Genomic DNA, 12,500 nt, shown 5'->3' with positions numbered 1-12,500 from the left:
CTTCGTGGATCGCTTAACCTGTCAGTCATCTGAGCTGGCGAAAGCAACACGGAGTCGTCAGCTGCTCGCATCAGTCACTGTTTGTATAAGAGCTAAATTAATGAAGGAGAGTACAGTAAGCAGTGGTGCGCTAATCTGACTAAGCACGCACTCTGCTTTATATTTGTTTATTCACGTTCCAGTCTTATATTGTTAAACGTACTACCATCTCCTCCAATGACAAAACTGCTCAGGTGCCAGGTGGCTCTACCGTAATTGTCCGACGTCTGAACTGGCACCGACAGAACAAATAAACAACCGGCAAATTCACTGACTTAAAATTTTGCTGGTTTCCCAACAGCGGCAACAGAGCGATAAGAATTGACCAATTAAAAAATGGTCCAGAACCGTCCATGACGTTTTCAAATATTGTTATAATTGCGACATCAGGGGAGATATCGACCGTGAAACTCACCCTATTCGTCAGCATTGAAGGTAAAAATGATTAAACGCTCCTCGATTCATTACCGCATAAAAACTGTTGACCCGGGGGTGATGTAGCCCCTTAAAGGCATGTCGCAAAGGCAGCAACAATACATTTCCTATTAAAATCACCGTTTAATTCCAACTTTTGAATACAAAACTTCGCTCACTTTACTCAACCGCGTGCTTAGAACAACAACGAAAGTAACACGTTGTCCCTTCTAAACACACCCACTAAGTGCAAGTACATGTCTCGATCCGATCTGAATTATTTCCGGTCATTATGCGACTTTATCAAACAATAAAAAAAACACGGGATGTCCACAGTTCCCGACACTCTCCCCCATATGTCTCGTAGCGACGTGGCATATGTAACAACCGGAACTGCCTGATAATTGTGCTATTGAGGTAAAACAAACGATGAAACCTAATGGAAAACGTTCTATATCCAAATGTTCATTCCAACTGATCCTCCTGGGCTATATCTTGCACTCGAAGCTCGGCGGCGACTGCTGCATCTCGTCTGGGTCTTAACGCTGGTGCTCCAGGGTCAAGTGTTGTTGTAGTTCCTCTTACACCATCCCTGTTGCACGACAGTTCCAGGGGATACAGGTGCTGAATAGGGCGTTCGATGTGGGATCGGCCGGCTCGCAATCTCGCACCACGAACTACTCCATACCTTCCTTCAATCAGGCTTTCAACAATTCCAAGTGGCCAGCTATTTCTGTTCCGTTCGGACGAGTTGATAATAACTACGTCTCCAACAGCAAGAGAACACCGCTTGTCTCCGAGTTTAAGGCGGTGACGTTCGCGTAACGCACGCAGGTACTCAGCTGTCCCTGGATTCCACATCGCATTCTTAGTTTTCTGTAGGAACTTGGCGCGCTTCCTCAAATCTCTTTCTTCCAGATGGGAAGGCTGTAACTCTGGCAAGATATTGGATTTGAGAAATAGCATCGCGTTTGGCGTCAGTGTAGGGAGCTGGACATCCTCCTCCTGGTAACACAAGGGACGGTTGTTCATGGTGACTTCAATATCCAGGATAACTTTGCTTAACTCCTCCCAGTTTAGTATCCCTAGGCCTTGGCCAACTGTCTTGTAAAATGCTAATTTCATCAACCCGATCAGGCGCTCAAATTGCCCTCCCAGCCAGGGCGCACGGGTGAGGTTAAACTGTCAAATGATGGACTGGTTGCTAAGAAACGAATGAAGCTCTTCATCCTTCTGTACCTTCTTTAACCACTTGGCGGCAGCGACAAACGTCTGACCGTTGTCTGAGTAGACCCTTGATGGCCGTCCTCTTCTGGCAATGAAGTGCTTTAGGCTCTTAATGAACTCCCCGGTCTCCAAATTCGGCAGTAACTCTAAAAACACTCCGCGGGTCGTCGCAAGTAAAGCTGTGTCCTGCAGGTACACAGGATACTCGCCTTGGCTACGTCCTCGGCATTCGAGCAAACCCTCTTCATTCGGTTGCAGGTTCAGCTGCTCTTGGTCTTGCTCGAAACTGACGTTGTTGAATCCTTGCTGCTGGGCCCTCTTGACCAAGAACGTCTCATGCCTCTTTACCTCGGCTGTGCTCAGTGGTCCTTTGGCTTTATTGGTGGAGTTCCGAGAATTGCGCAAGAATCTCGCTATCCAAGCACCAATTCTCAATGCTTTGCGCAAGTCAAACTTCTCAAGGACGACTTCGAGGTCACTCTTGCCTTCTACTCCCACTGCGAATAACTCTTGTTGCACCTTTCTTTCTGCTAAACTCTCTGGGGAAGGTTTTGTTACGACTTCAGGTGGCCAATTGGCTGGATCTGTAAGCCAGGTGGGTCCATTCCACCACAGCTGCGCTCCAGTTACACTACCACCGCGACTTCCTAGGTCGGCTGGATTGTCTGCTGATGGAACATGATGCCATAGCACGTTTGGGTGAGTCTGAATCTTCTTTACGCGATTCGAGACGAACTGACGATATTTTCCCCGATCTTCCATCCAATGTAAGGCTACTGAGCTGTCTAGCCAGCAATGAAGAGTAGTCGCAAGAGGAAGTCCTTCCAATGCTTGGCGTACATTGCTGGCCAAATTCACTACCATGTGTCCTGACACAAGTTCTAGGCGAGGAATGGTTAGACCTTGTTTGGCAAGACGAGACTTCGCAGTAACCAAACCTTGCGACCTTCTGATGCTTGCGTCACCACGGCGTAGACTGAGGCACACACTCCGCGGCCACTGGCGTCACCAAATGCGTGGAGTTCAATCTTTTCGATCTCTTGTTGGTAGAGAGGAATACTGCGTTTCGCCGACACTTCTTCCGGTAGGCTCTTTTCCCACTTTCGCCACTGGTTTGCTATCTGCTCTGGCAACGGAGCGTCCCAAGCGTTCTTTTGGATACATGATTCTCGTTAGAGAACTTTTCCCTCGAGCTTGACTGGTGACGCAATTCCAAGCGGGTCGTAGACTTTCGCCAAATTAGCCAGGATACCACGCTTTGTCTCTTCGGCTGGAAGTTCAGGAGAGCTCACATGCAGGGTATCTTCAACCTTGTCCCAACCAAGTCCAAGTAGTTTACACTCTCCAGCTGTTGTTCCATTCTCTAACTGCTCCTTGGCGAATGATGGTTCGTAATCTTCACAGGATGTCTCTAGTTGCTTTTCGTTTGAATGCCACTTGTGCAGTTCGAATTTAGCATTGGCGAAAATCTCGGTAGCTTCACGCTTTAAACGTTTTGCTTTCTCTGAAGTAGGTCCTCCCGAAATCAGGTCATCCACGTACAGACTTCTGCGTATCTCATTCACACTATCAGGACATCTGGACTGCATGTTCTCCAAGTGCTGTTGAGTCACCCCATTGAGAAGGAACGGTGAAGGGGCGAGGCCAAACACCACTCTGGTAAAACCCAGAGTTTCTACCTGTTTTCCTGTCTTGTCAGCGGTCCAGTGGAATCTCAAGGAATCTCTCTCGGTTTCTCGTATCCGCACTTGTAGGAATGCACGGCGAATGTCACCAGTGATTGCCACAGGATGAAAACGGTTACGAACAATGACACTCCACAGCTTATTATGTAGCGGAGGTCCAGCATGTAGGCATTCGTTCAGCGATGGTGCTTTCTCTTGCGCACGGGCTGACGCGTCGTACACGACTCGCAGCTTCGTCGTCTCAGCACTCCGACGCACGACAGCACGATGGGGTAGATAAAACTCTCTTCCAGTTACCTCAGCAGGTGCTGGCTCTACTACGCCTCCTCGATGTTGCTCTCTGATCACAGCGTCATAGTCGTCGAGCATGTTGGTTCTACTCAACTTCCGTACAAGAGTGTTCAATCTGCGTAAACTTCCATCTCGGTTGTTTGGTAACGGAGGACAGTTTCCCTTCCAAGGAAGTCCAGTTTCGTACCATCCTTCTGAAGATCGAACTGTTCTTTGAATTCTTCGTAAACGTCACCACCTTGATCTCCGGTTGAAGAGTCTGCCAGACCAAGGACATCAAGTGTGCACAACCTCTCGTAATCTGCGTTCGAATTAATGGCTAGATAAGCAGTTGACAACTCCCTGTCAGCTCCAGGCGACATGATTGTCCATCCAAAACGGGTGAACTCGGCAACTGGATCTCCACGGCGACCCACTCTCAAACGCTCTCCAGTGCGAATCTTCGCAAAATCATTCGCGCCCAGTATGATGTGTACGGGTAGCCTGTCTTTAGTGTCGTCATCATCCATTCGCACCCCGTTGAGATGAGAATTCGCCTCAAGTATTTCCTTGTAACGTGGGTTCTCCAAAACCAATAACTCTCGCTTGTTGACTTTCGTAATATCAACTTCCAGCTTGAACTCATCTTGTACAGAACCAATGACCACACCAAACACTTGCATCGTTCTCGTAGTGATTCCGGTAAGCATGGATATCTGCCTTAGTCCAGTAGACTTTGGCCGTGCATTGATTAAATCAATCGCGGTCGATGAAGCGTATGAATGGCTCGCGCCACCGTCTAATAAGGCTCTGAATTTGTAACCGCCAATTTTTACAACTACGACTGGGTGAATCACTGCTGTGTTTCCGATGTTATTTGCTGTCATCCCCGGCTCGCGTGCTTGGACTCTCTCGCATAGTGACGTGTGATGCCTTGCGTGACAATTTTGACACGTGGATTTGCTCCTACAATCTTCGGCTCGGTGTCTAGATCCCGTGCAGTTAAAACACAGTCTTTTATCTAGGAAAATCTTCTTTCTTTGTTCGACACTCACGATTTTGTCACAGTCAATAGCTTTGTGATCGGAGCGTTCACAGAATAAACATCCACGGGCGGTCGTCTGGTTCCCATCATCACGTTTTGCATAAAATGCTCTTGTTTTTTCTCTCTTGTTGTTAGGAATCGCTACGACCTTGGGTCTTTGAGCTTCTGAGATTGGATTATTGATCGTCCACTTCTCCAACGCTTCTAGGAATTGTATAAAGGACCACTCGCTCCAATTTCCGTCCATCATCGCAAGCTCGTTCTTAATGATTCCCAGCTTGTCAAATGTAAACCTCACAGCGGCGTCAAGTTTGTTTAGGCTTTGCAATGTTTGTAGTGATTCGATGTTAAATAACAGCACCTCATAGAATTCATGAATTTTCTTCACATCCCTCTCTCTGATTGTAGGCAACTCCAATATGTTCCGAACATACGTTCCCACAACTTCACTGGTTTTCCCATATCGTCTCGCAAGAAGATCTTTGGCCCTTTGATAACCATCTCCTGTGAACGGAAGTCCATCGATCAGATTTCGGACCTTTGTGACCAATAACTCTTTCAGATACGAAAATTTCGTAACGTCAGGGATAGATGACTTGTCGATTTGGGTCTCGAACTGACCCCAGAAACGCATCCAGTCTTGAGGCGTTCCATCGAATTTAGTTATCACAAGCTTCGGCATTTTCGCAACTTCCCTAGTCGCTCCTGTGGTTTCAGTTGACTTTTGAGCTTGTTGTAACTCGAGCTTTTTCTTCTCAAATGCTAATTCTTCGGCGTGAGCTTGTTCTACAGCCTCTTGTTGTTGCTGTATCTTCTCTTTCTCCAATGCGATGGCTCGCTTGTGCTCGAAAAGAGCGGCTTCATGCCTCACATGGTGATCGATTTGCTCTATTTTGTCAGCCAACTGACGCATACATGTATCCGCTTTGTCAACTGCTGCTTCGACATCTGCTGCCCATTCTTGTATTTTTTCCTCGTTCTCACCTTCTGTAAACTTTTTCTCTTCTATCGATTCCTTTAGGGTGGTCACTGCGGTCGCCATGCTCTCGAGCGAAGTTTTGTGCCTCTCCAAAGCCACACGGTCATCTTTTTGCAGGATTTCGTCCCTCTTCTTCACACTAAAGTGTAACGTTGTGATCTTGCCTTCCAAGTCTGCTAGTTGTTTATCCATAATCGCTCAACTATATATGTCCCGTCGGAGGTGCCAGTTTGTCGAAAACGCAGCAACAGTACGTTTCCTATTAAAATCACCGTTTAATTCCAACTTTTGAATACAAAACTTCGCTCACTTTACTCAACCGCGTGCTTAGAACAACAACGAAAGTAACACGATATCCCCTTTAAACACACCCACTAAGTGCAAGTACTTGTCTCGATCCGATCTGAATTATTTCTGGTCATTATGCGACTTTATCAAACAATAACAAAAACACGGCATGTCCACAGTTCCCGAAAGGCAAATTAGCCAGTCTGCACGAAAACAAATTTGTTCACTTTGAACCACTGGTTTTTAATGACTTATTTTTTTGAATCTTTGTTATATTCTTGATGGTATGAAATTAAGGCTTGGCATATTCCGACATGTTTTCCCGCTTTATCTGTTGTTAGGAAACAGTACTCACTAAGACGAGAAAGAGTTGTCTACATTCACGCTTATATATATTAGAGATCTAGTCACGTGAAATTGCCTGTCAAAAAAAGGCACGAAAATTCTCATATTCTAAATTTGCTCTCTCTTATGACAAATTGCTGGATATTTGCAGCTAACTGGCAAGAACTGAGCTTAACTCAGACAAGTTTCGATCGTTGATTTTTTGCCAAACTCAAGTTTCACCCTGAAGGCTAACTGAGAGAGATTAAGCATCACTTTTGCGAAAATTAAAACTGCAAACGTCGGACTAAAAAGTTGCGTTTTTTCCCAAAATGAAAGAAACTCGTTTGATATGAGCTCATTTCTTGCGTGTTAGCAGCAGCTATCCAGACCTTTCTAAAGAGAGAGACCAGCCGTTAGAATAAGGGCCCGATTACATGAGCCGGGCCAACCCGGTCAGCCCGGTATTACATGAGGTAAGCCAGCCCGGCTTATTACTGGGTTGCCAAACCCAGTCGGAATCTCGGTTTCATTTCGTGGGTTTTTTTTGTTGTTTTTGTTATTTTTTTCCGTGTCGGGAAAAGTCTTGCCTGTCACTCCCCTGCTAAGTGGTGTCTTTGTGCATAGAGTCTTCTCTGCGTATTTTGTTATGTTTGAGGGGGCTGGGGTAATGCGAAGCTTGCTCTGCACAATTAACCTGTAATGGCGTCGAAAGTCATTGTAACACGAATGGCGTTTTAGTATATCTTTAAAGAAAATATACCCATATGGAGCTCAAGAATGGAACGTCAAGACAGGTGGTGAAACATAAAGATCTGGAATCTTAAAAGCGACGAGTAATGGACTTCGACAGCGTAAATCTTTCGCCCGTCGAGCCGAAATCAAAATGAGCTGTACTTCTAATATTTCGCCAAGGTGGTGTTACGTACAACACTGAAACCAAATGGAAATTTCTCTGGTAACTTACGGGTTCAACAAAGACAGAGAAGGAATCGAACACCACAAATAGATCTGTGATCTCTGTTGTGTGTCTCACAGTGTTTACTGAAGTCGCATCTATTTAAAGTTTGCCTGTTTGTCTGGCAAGTAACATTCATTTTGTACTCAACTCTGCAAAGGTTAAAAAAAATTGGAAATGTGACAGTGAAAAAATATTTGAATGAAAGCTTGTTGTCTCTTTTGTGCTTTATTATTTACGGTCAAGGTTCTTTCGAAAAGGGTTTGATGTGAACTGTCAGAAATTTATTTAATTGCATATGCTTTGTGATTGTGTGTTTTGCTTGCATGCACGCAACTGAAATAGGAAGGGTTTCTTGCCTCTTATAGCAAATATGTTGCTTGTTTCAATAAATGTTTCGCTGGACAATACTTCTGTGAAATTTCTAGCTTTTGTAAGTTGATCATGTTGTGTAATTTTCGCGCTTAGCAAATTTGCATACATGTGTTGAAATTTGATACGGGGAGAATTTTTTTTTTGTTGGAAGCGTGCTTGAGTTAAAATGACCCCCAAAATCGGCATAAGATTGTGACGCTGATGAATAATAAAGTAGCTGCTATTACCAAAACGATGGAATTACCCGGTGATAAATAACCTTGTCTTGGAGAGTAAATTTTTGATTTTCCAGAAACAATGGTCAACCTCTGAGATAGCCTGCGTAGCATGGCGGTTTTGGTTGCTAAGTAATAAAGGCGGGCTAGGACAGAACCGTTCTCGCGCGCTTGAATTTCGCGGCTTTGCCGCTTGTGCGCCCGGTTCGACAAAACCGCCATACTACGCAGGGTACCTCTGAGAGTGATCTTTGTGTTGAATTCGCACATTTCTTGTCAAAATTTATAACAACTGAAAGAAAAAGAAAACTAACAAAAACAAAAACCCGGTATCTTGGCATTATTTGACACAGATGCTTCACTGTTTCGCGAGTAAACATGCCGCGGTAACTTGATCACTGCGCCCGCTGAATTCGATGTGCGATTTACTCGGTGCAGCCAAAAGTACAATTACAACAAAACAACTAAAATCTCCCAAAATGTTTTTCGCTGATGGTAACTTTTTATATTCGTGGTTCAAAATTAATGTTGTTTTCGTGTCGTAAATTTTGTTACCGATGGCAAAATATTTTATTCGCGATCGACCGTCCTGAAACTTCCTTCTGCTCTTCTTAAAAACTGTGTATCCATATTTATTTACTTTTACATCAATATTTGTTTTGCATAAAGCAAGCTTACAAAATCTGTATCTTGCTTGGTTCGCATTTGATAGCATTAAAATAGAATTTTCGGTCCTACGCTTCTGTTACCAAGTGGTATATTTCTTAGGTGGCCCATCCAGATACTAACCCCACCGCAGAGGGAGGGATAAACTTTAGCTTTAAACTTTTGTTTATAATTTGTTTACAAAACTGTCAGGTACTGTCAGTGCACGCTTAAACTTGTGGTGGAAACAAGTTGCATGATCAACATGTCAGCCCAGAAGCCAATGTTTCTCGATTCCCTTTTATTTTCTTCAATCTCTCTGGGTTCAGTACCACATGTTTGCTAGTAACCACATGTCTTCTCAAGGGGCTATTTATCTAGGACTTCTACCATGGCGCTACAATGATAGACAATACCAAAACAATGTCGTGTACAGTTAGACCTACATATTACGCAAAGACAACTGTCAACATGTCATCCCAGAAGACAATGTTTTTCACTTCCCATTTATTTTCTTCAATCTTTCTGGGTTCAGTACTTTGCTAGTAACCACATGTCTTCTCAGGCTATTTACCCAAGACTTCTACCATGGCACTACAATGATAGACAATACCAAACCAATATCGTGCACTGTCAGAGCTACATATTACGCAAGGACAACTTGAATCTCCTGGAAGACAACACACAGCTCAGTTGACATCATGGAATAAATCGCTGTGTTACTTCACTACCACACGTAAGCAATGCGTGTCAATTTTTTTTAAAGAGGACAGGAATTTCTTCTTTCTGACAAATGATTGATAAATAGACCGGTAGCCAGGTTTTTAACCTCAGAAAAGGATCTGTTTCGTCGTACGGACGTGTGAGGACCTGTGAGCCAAGGGCCTCTGCTGGTATGACTTCTGGGTGACCCCTTAAATGGTCTTAATGACCCCCCAACTTGAAAAAAATTGCCTGGAACGCTGCACGTACCACAGGCAACCCAGTGTACCCTCACGGAGGGTCTAGTGTTAAATTTAGAATATGTCGTGTGAAAAAAGATAACAACAAAAAGAAGAAGTGGAGAGAAGTTTGTCTCGCCAAATCTTCTACATCTTTTATTTAAACATAACGCGGAGGCACAGTTTTACACTAACGGACCAATAAGGTGTTGTCCATGAAATAATAATAATAATAATAATGATAATAATAATAATAATAATAATAATAATAATAATAATAATAATAATAATAATAATAATAATAACAGATTCGAAACAATTTTCATACTGAGGAATAGGGCCAAGTTCTGGGATCCGCTTTCCGCATGATAATTTTCTCATGTTGGGGCGGGTATAATGTACTCATACAACATGCCGCGAAAAAGTAATTCCCCGCGATTTTGTTACCTTTTGAAGCTTCAAAGATCGCATGTTTTTGTGCATGTTTGCTTGTCGATAATCTTAAGTTATTACAGAATTATTCACAGCTGTTCATCCTTCAAAACATGTTTCTTCAAACATGTGAGTCCAAAAATCTCTTCTTCCATACCCCTATCTACCATGATTCCCATTAAAATGTGTTGGATATCTTACATTTTTGGCATTTATGTTTGGGCATTTTTCTTTGAGATGTTGTCAAGCCCATAATTACACTGAGGTCTCCAATGTCACTGAACTACTAATACGTCGCAAACCTATATTCGTTAGACTGCTTGACATAATAACTTAAGTAAATAATTCATTCATTCTATCATTCTTAAAATAACTGCAATCATATCCCTGGTACTCCTTTCAAAATGAATGTAATACGCTTTATCATGCATCTGCACTATTTTGGGGTTAATCTTAGGATTAATGGAAATATTTACTCGGAAGTTATTAAGTCGTTGTTCGGGTAGAAATCTTTTACAAAAGCACCGACAAAAAATCCGGGCAGTGGGAATCTTACTCATCCATACCGGTCGGGTAATTGATGGAGCGTCTCACGTTACACCATTGAACAGTCCACTCAAAGATTTCGTTGGAGATTCCAGATAACCCCCTCCGTCGTGAACTCTGTTCTGTACAACTGGCGGTAATACAGAGGCTGGGCTGTTAACAAAAACCTCTTCCAAAAGCAAAGGCGAACTGTCGCCCACGTTGTTTCAATTTTTGGTTAAACCGGCCAGTTTGTTAGACATTCTGCGTTTCTCTTCAACGGGGTTGTGGCCGTAACTCTAAATTGAATTGGAGTCTGCACGTAGGCCTTGGCGGATTGTGCTAACATAATTTTTGGCATAATAAGAGCAAAAAAGCATAATTTTTTAAACGAGCACTGCCACTACATAATAAGAAAACTTTACCACTTTTTGGAGCATAGATTCATAAAATTTAGTAAATATAGTGTATTGTTTACAGAAATTAATTAAATTTGGGTAGTATGTTCTGGAATGCGTTTTTTAGCCGCGCTAATAGACCTTATTCATAAATGGCTTCTTTTCTCCATGTGCAAATTAGCCTACCAAGCCTCATTAAAGAGCAAAAATTCTTTTCAATTCACTGTATGGTATCGAGGTTTGGTAAGCTAGTTTTCACTTAGATAAAAGAATTAAGGTCTATAGTAGTATTTTTGTTCTGACATGCTTAGTTACTAGGCCTCTTTTGGCGAATTGGAACTGAAGGAGTCTGGTACTCTGGTTTTCCCTTCCGGCTTCTCGTGGAATTGTGTAAGCTACAATCTTAGACAAAAACCTTGAAACACTTTGAACATTCTCGCACCGTTTTCGTCCCCCTCCCTTTTTCAATGTTGTTGTAGCCAGTGAAACAGTAAAGTGTCGTCTCAACACTGTCCAGGGAAAAGGGGTGTTTCAAGGATTTTTGGCGAGGATTGTAGCACAACTGCCATACGAGTTGATACGACTCCAACATTTGGTGTCGTTATTGCGCGCCTATATGCACAGAATCTACCACATTTTGTGAGCGTAATTTCGGAAATCAGGAGCATAATTTGGGAATTCTGGCATAATTTTGGCATAACATGGCAAAATTTCCAGCACTTTTAGTAGTATAATATGCCACTTTTAGGAGCACAATCCGCCAAGGCCTATCTACATGGTCAGTCAGCTTCGAGATTTGAGTGGGTTAAATTCTTCGCGGAGGCTTTAGATGACTTTTTTGCGGCCGCTTGAATTCGTCACTTAATTTTCCGTCCAAGGTATTTCTACCGACGGGAACTGCTTTATGCCAAGCGTCTGATGTTGAGTTGTCCTCAGGAACATTTTCAACTTTAGGATGTTAGCCGACTTATTCAATGAATGCACGGTATGTGCCTTTCTCTCCTCCATCCGTCTTCCAGATTTTGTTGTTATATTTCCTGGCTTCCTTCGTCTCCTTGGCGATTCTTGATTGGGCGTTCCTTACATTCAACCTTCTGGGTCAGTTATAGTAAAATATTGTATGAGGCAGTCGTGTTGTTCTTTAAAGGCTCGCATGCCATGGTGAGTGACATTGCTCCACCAAACGAGGTGAAGAAGAGAGCGAGGATAATTTTGAAGGCCAACTGCTCCGGTGGACCAAATATTCCCCGGCTAGATTCAATCTTCTACCAGTGGCTGAGCAGCCTTTGGCTTATTTCTAAGACCCTTCCTATTCAAAGCCTTCTTCTTGACAGATACCATGTTAGCAACTTCATCAAATTCTTCATTTTTCTCAGTGTTGAAGTTGTCGGGCGATGGTGGACATGCCCACTGGAGAAAATAGCGGCGAAAATCGTTGCAGTTAGTTTGAAGCGACCCCTGGTCATATTCTTTGCTTTCGTCATCCTTTTCATATTCCAACAAAAAGGAAATAAAATAAAAATTCAGCGGTTGGGGCCTCTCCGCTTTAGAAATGCTGTTAAGTTAATTTCTGTTTTGTACTTTGCCGAGTGCCACGACTGTAGTCGGCGAACATCAATACTTGTAGTTTTATGGTGTGTTTTCGGAAGCCATATTTTCTTTGAAGGCCTGTAGTTCATCTTCTGTATACTCTACAACTGAAACCTTCTCTTCCTAGGTTGCTGAAGAACTTGTGCTTTT

General features: G+C 43.1%; 4 protein-coding genes across 4 annotated transcripts; all 4 read right to left on the bottom strand.

Annotated features, from left to right (window-relative positions):
* Nucleotides 1–918: 918 nt before the first annotated feature.
* On the bottom strand, nt 919–1,578 carry LOC138000947 (uncharacterized). Its single transcript, XM_068847614.1, has one exon. It carries the CDS (start codon nt 1,576–1,578, stop codon nt 919–921), a length of 660 nt encoding a protein of 219 aa, XP_068703715.1.
* A 60-nt stretch (nt 1,579–1,638) lies between these two features.
* LOC138000946 (uncharacterized) lies at nt 1,639–2,544 on the bottom strand. The gene has a single exon (XM_068847613.1). It carries the CDS (start codon nt 2,542–2,544, stop codon nt 1,639–1,641), a length of 906 nt encoding a protein of 301 aa, XP_068703714.1.
* Nucleotides 2,545–2,852: 308 nt separating this feature from the next.
* Nucleotides 2,853–3,734, bottom strand: LOC138000945 (uncharacterized). Its single transcript, XM_068847612.1, has one exon. It carries the CDS (start codon nt 3,732–3,734, stop codon nt 2,853–2,855), a length of 882 nt encoding a protein of 293 aa, XP_068703713.1.
* A 32-nt stretch (nt 3,735–3,766) lies between these two features.
* On the bottom strand, nt 3,767–5,851 carry LOC138000944 (uncharacterized). The gene has a single exon (XM_068847610.1). It carries the CDS (start codon nt 5,849–5,851, stop codon nt 3,767–3,769), a length of 2,085 nt encoding a protein of 694 aa, XP_068703711.1.
* Between the last annotated feature and the right edge of the window lie 6,649 nt (nt 5,852–12,500).

This window comes from Montipora foliosa, chromosome 4 (genome assembly GCF_036669935.1).
Source record: "Montipora foliosa isolate CH-2021 chromosome 4, ASM3666993v2, whole genome shotgun sequence".
NCBI lineage: Eukaryota > Metazoa > Cnidaria > Anthozoa > Scleractinia > Acroporidae > Montipora > Montipora foliosa.
Note: the sequence above shows the minus strand (reverse complement) of the source record. Positions and strands in the feature narration are given on the sequence as shown.

Bases quoted from the DNA above. Each gene is read 5' to 3' on its own strand.
- LOC138000947 (XM_068847614.1), bottom strand. From the start codon at position 1,578: ATGAAATTAGCATTTTACAAGACAGTTGGCCAAGGCCTAGGGATACTA.
- LOC138000946 (XM_068847613.1), bottom strand. From the start codon at position 2,544: ATGGTAGTGAATTTGGCCAGCAATGTACGCCAAGCATTGGAAGGACTT.
- LOC138000944 (XM_068847610.1), bottom strand. From the start codon at position 5,851: ATGGATAAACAACTAGCAGACTTGGAAGGCAAGATCACAACGTTACAC.
- LOC138000945 (XM_068847612.1), bottom strand. From the start codon at position 3,734: ATGCTCGACGACTATGACGCTGTGATCAGAGAGCAACATCGAGGAGGC.